Raw genomic sequence first — 5,312 nt, 5'->3', positions numbered from 1 at the left:
TTGCCTCCGATCAGCTTTGTTGTCTATTTTGTGGTCAGCCATCTGAGGATGTTAATCAATTCTCTTTTTTTTTTTATGTAAATTCTCATGGAATATTTGGGGGTGTTTATTGTCTTGGTGGGGTTGTTCTTGCTGTGTTCCGAACAATATATTGGCGTTCTTTCGTCAATGTCCATTATTAGCCGCTGGGAAGTTTCAGAAGGAATTCTGGAATATTTTGTTCTTTGTTGTGATTTGGTTGATCTGATTGGCAAGAAATGAGGCGATCTTTAGGAGCAAATTCCTTTTTTTTTTTATGATTTGATTGATTTAATATTCCTTTTATTGTTAACTTGGATGAAGGCTACTTGCGAAGACTTTCCATACTCTGCATTGGATTTATTCCGGTCTTATGATAGTATTCGTAAATGGACAAATCCGAGAAGATACAGACCAAAAATCTCTTGGTCAGCTCCTCCTTTAGGGCGGCTGAAATGGAACACAAATGGCTCTTCATTAGGGAAGCCAAGACGCTCAGGAATCGGGGGTGTTGTTCGCAATTTTGCTGGAAACTTGATCTGCCTCTCTATTGCTTCATCCGATATCATTGAAACCAATCTTGCGGAGTTACTTACAATAAAAAAAGCTCTCCAACTCACTACCTGCAATTAAGCTTTTTTTGGCTCCTCTCTAATTATTGAATGTGATTCTCTTAATTTAATTGGGTGAATTAACAAGAGCATTGGCTTTCCTTGGAAGTACAAGGAAATTTTCACAAATATCCAACTCTTCGCTTTGCACTTCAGCTCCATCAGGTACCAAAACTCTCCAAGGGAAGGAAATTCAACCGCTAACTGGCTTGCTAAATCTGCAATCAACAGAGGCCAAGAATTCATAGCTTGGATAAGGGTGTAAACGAGTCGAGACATTCACGAACGGTTTGAGTTCGGCTCGATGAAAGCTCGAATTTGGCTCGCTCTTACAAAACTCGAGTTCGCCAGTTAAACGAGTTGAGCCAAGCTCAATGATATTTGGCTTGTGAATCTCGCGAGCCTAAACGAGTTTTTTTATTTTATATATATGTATATTCTTATAAGTTATATATATATATATATATATATATATCATGAGTTATTACGAGTTCGAGCTCACGAGCCTTATACGAGTCGAGCTCTGCTGGCATACCGAGCCTATATGAGCCAAGCCGAGTTTTCACTAAATATGATGAGCCAAGCCCAAGCTCGAAGAGTTAGGCTCGCGTGAGCTCGAGCCCAAGGCGGAGCTCGCGAATTAATAAACAAGCCAAGCTCGAGCTTAGTATATTCGGGCTCAACTCGGCTCATTTATACCCCTACCTTGGATGTCGTTTCTTCTTTCTGTCTTTTCCTTCTCTATTCTGTTATGTCCTTCTTCATGTGGTTTTCCATCTTTCTCCTCTTTTATAATCACTTTTAAGATATTTTTTTCTGTAATAAAGAGGTATATAGGCCTAGTATAATGAAAAAAATAAAACTAAATAAAAGAGTACATAAGTCCCGCTAATGACGATCAAACTCAGGACCTCTTGGTTCTGAATGACTACTATACCACTGCACCAAAACTCCCACTTTTAAGATGACTTTGATCTCCATGTGACTATTGTTTCTTTATTAATGAAATTCGCGTCAGTTATTTAAAAAAAAAAAGACTGGGGATTATATAGGAAAGATCAGCCACTAAGCATGCGACACGTGGCAGTGGTGGGACACAGTGCGAGGAACATGAACATATGTTTCGAGGGTCCGGTGGCAGTTGGAGAACAATTATTTCTTTCTTTCGACAAATCTCTACTGTGATTGGTCCAAAGATGGAACAATGTTAACGTTCTTTAGACGGATCGATCATTTAGCATACACGATCTAGTGAAAGCCAATCTCCTCTGCAATTTCTTAAAAGAGACGGTGAATATTCAAATCTAATATAGTTAATTGTCACATTGATTTTCAATAGCATGAGTTCGCGGTCACCAGAAAGAGTATCGATCATTAATTAGTTGTAGTCGACCATTTATAACATCAAGAGATCAAGTTCTTTCTCTCAAAGCTACAATATATATCTGATATGATTGATGCCTTTGCGATAATGTGAGATGTATGTATTTGATGATGAATCTTCCCTCATATTTTCACGTGCTAGCTAGGAGTGTGAAAATGGTACCTCTAGGCACACGAGTTCCATAAATATTCGATGGTAGCAACTCACGTGCCATATAGACATGGGCGACCTAGCGATTCATCGTGTGAAGATGACACCTCATGTTATGCATCAATAGAAAAGGACCAATTACCAAATGTGCTATCATGCACTTTCACTTCGTCATCTATATTTAACCTGAGAATACAATTTGATGCTTTTTATAATTTTGTGGGAAGAATATTCCGAAGGCTAATTTTCCTTGATATTTTCACGTGCCAGCTAAGAATGTGTAAATGGCACCTCCGGGCGCATTGAGTTGCATATGTACGACATCTATGGCAACTCACGTGCATATTTATGCGCGATGCAGGTGCAATTACTCACTTGAAGATGATACCTCGTGTTATGTTTCGTAAAAAGGAAAAAAAGAACTGATAACATATGTGCCATCGCGCACTTTCACTTCATCTATGTATTGAAGCATCTATGTCGTTAGAATTTTTATGGTTGATATTGAAAATTCATAAGTTAGAGGAGTATCGCATAGTCGAACTTGAGAAGGAGATAGATGGCCTGAGGCTGGAGTACTTGAAAGAGCATAGCAGCTCCGATCAAATATTGAAAGAGGAGAATGCAGAACTGAATAAAGAAGAGGATCGCTTCAGAAGAGAAAACCGAGCCTGCTTATCATCTAACGATCTCGTTTGTCCACATGAGAAACTGCTGCCTCCAATCTCCACCAGATCTCGTAATAGGGTTAGTTTTCTCCCCTTCAGCCCGTACGATGCTGCTGATTTAGTTTTTATGTTCGGAGACCGAGTCAATCTTTTGGAACTTTGTGCCATAATATCGATTGCCACCGATGTTCTGTACCCGTTATATATATATTCATGACTAACTTTCGCGAGAGATCGATGCAAAGGAAGGTAATTTTACGAGTACTGTTTGTCATTGTGTAATTTTTTATTTTACATTTTCTCTTGCTCATCATCGATCTTAGTGGACACCTATCAAGACTCATACCAAACGTATCCAAGATGAAATATTCGAGTCTTGCTGTGAGGAAACATCGGAATCGACTCTTTGTCCAGGGGATGGCCAATAGGACATCCTATCCTTGGTTTTTCTTAAGACATTTGGTCCCCTTTGTTTTAAAAATGAATGAGACTGATGAACGCTTCGCTCTTTTGATATTCTTCACAATTGCCCCATGCTGAGCCTCGTTGTCTTGATTACAGAATCCAACGAAAAATGAGATTTTTACTTTCAGCACTTTCACTTCTGGCCAATGACACAGCTACTCCAAGGGCCGGGCCACCTTCCGATCGGAAAATCACCCGGGAATGAGAATAGAGAGAGAGAGAGAGAGAGAGAGAGAGAGAGAGCTACAAACAGCCATCGAGCAGAGCATCTGATGGAATGTTGGGGTATAGGTGACGTTGGTTTCTACTTTGGCTTTCATTTTTCTCAGAAATCGGAATTGAAGCTGAATTGAGATATTCGTTGATATATCTACTTTGGTATAGTCATTGATGTGAGCAGTGCATAGCTATATATGCTAGATTGAAGGGGAACCGAACCGAATGGATATCCCTGAATTCACAAAAATCCAACTGGATGAGAAAATCGATCGCGTACATACTAGGAAATACATATATTGCCTACATAATCACGCAGGAAGACTATATTTGTTCTTAGAAATCTCATTTACAATCATTTGCCATTCGAGAGTACACATGTTCTCGAGAGTGCACATGTTCTTCGATCAGTTCAACTGAAGCGATTGATCATTAACTCAGTTCCTTCTCCTTTTAGACACCGCGAGTCAATCACGAGTCAGGCTCGTCAACAAATAACTGAAGAGATTGATCATTAATCGATGAGTTGAATTGACAGTCCATATAGACATATCAGGAGGCAGTTTCATTGTATGAACTATGAAGCTACCCAAGCCGGACATCAAAGCAAATTACTGCATATGATTATTCTACAAATCTGTTATTATCAGGGTTCTTTTACAAGAGAGTCCGACGAGAAGCCGTCTCGATTCGAAACAACTAGCACTAGAAATGCATAAACTTGGAACATAAGACATGCATGCCTGCCTCTTTACACCGAAGAGGGCTCTTTTATTTATAGAACCGGCTATGTCGTCGTCGTACTAAATGCTTCTTTTACGGCTCCAATCCAACTGATATTCTTCACTTCACTTCACTCTGCATAATAAACACAACAACAACAACAACAACGTAGATCGAAAATCTTGTCAGTGTGCATGAATATGCAAATTAACGAAGACTAATAAGAAAGTTTGATGGAAACAACTTGTTGCAGTCGGTTGAGAGGCTGAGCTTGTATGGAAGAGTGACGCCACACTTCCCAGGCATGGCGGCGACGGCGCCATAGTTGACCCCGGAGATGCTGCGTGCAACCGCCTTCAGGCACTTGCAGACGGTTTGGCGATCGGGGGTGGTTCTGGCGGCACTATTCAACGATCGGATACCCGAGCAGCAGGCTGCCGACGGGGCAGCACCCGAACCCCTAGTGTACGGAATGCAGGGGGTCAGCGAGCTCGTGACCTGGCCGCACGTGACGGCGGATTCCACCACGGTGGCCGCCGCCACCACCATGCAGAGGAACAATGCTGCGACGAGGTTGTTAAGGAATCTCTTGCTAGCCATTGTTTTGCTCCTTTTTTAGCCTTTATTAACTATGATATAATTACTGTAAATTAAATGATCGTGTCGGGCGGTGAGGATGAACTATGAAGTGAGGGACTATATATAGGAAAAATTAGCTGCTGAGAACGTGACACGTGGCAGTGGTGGGGCATAGTCTCAAGAACATACATGTAATGCGAGTTATGGGTGGCAGTTGAGGGCAGCTGGATTTAAAGCCATACTATGATTGATTGCGATGAACAACTGTTACATTTTATTGACAATCTCCTACTATATGATATATAGGGGAAATTCTAGCATGCCCCAAAGAGTCCAGTGAACTAATAACGTCCCCTGCTATACACGTTCTATAGTGAAAGCGAATCGGTTTCCTAACCCTTCAAAGATATGATCGAGATCCAATGTACATAGATTCTACATCAATTTTTTTTTTTTTTACATAGATTCTACATCAACTTTTTTTTTCGATGTGAACAT

At 40.6% G+C, this 5,312-nt stretch overlaps 1 protein-coding gene across 1 annotated transcript; it reads right to left on the bottom strand.

Moving 5' to 3' along the window:
* Positions 1-4,011: 4,011 nt before the first annotated feature.
* Positions 4,012-4,926, bottom strand: LOC116209349 (non-specific lipid-transfer protein 1-like). The gene is made up of 2 exons (XM_031542963.1): positions 4,480-4,926; positions 4,012-4,370 (listed from the first exon to the last, which is right to left on the bottom strand). The coding sequence occupies exons 1-2, from the start codon at positions 4,833-4,835 to the stop codon at positions 4,361-4,363; spliced, it is 366 nt and encodes a 121-aa protein (XP_031398823.1). The 5' UTR covers positions 4,836-4,926; the 3' UTR covers positions 4,012-4,360.
* Between the last annotated feature and the right edge of the window lie 386 nt (positions 4,927-5,312).

This window comes from Punica granatum, chromosome 5 (genome assembly GCF_007655135.1).
Source record: "Punica granatum isolate Tunisia-2019 chromosome 5, ASM765513v2, whole genome shotgun sequence".
NCBI lineage: Eukaryota > Viridiplantae > Streptophyta > Magnoliopsida > Myrtales > Lythraceae > Punica > Punica granatum.
Note: the sequence above shows the minus strand (reverse complement) of the source record. Positions and strands in the feature narration are given on the sequence as shown.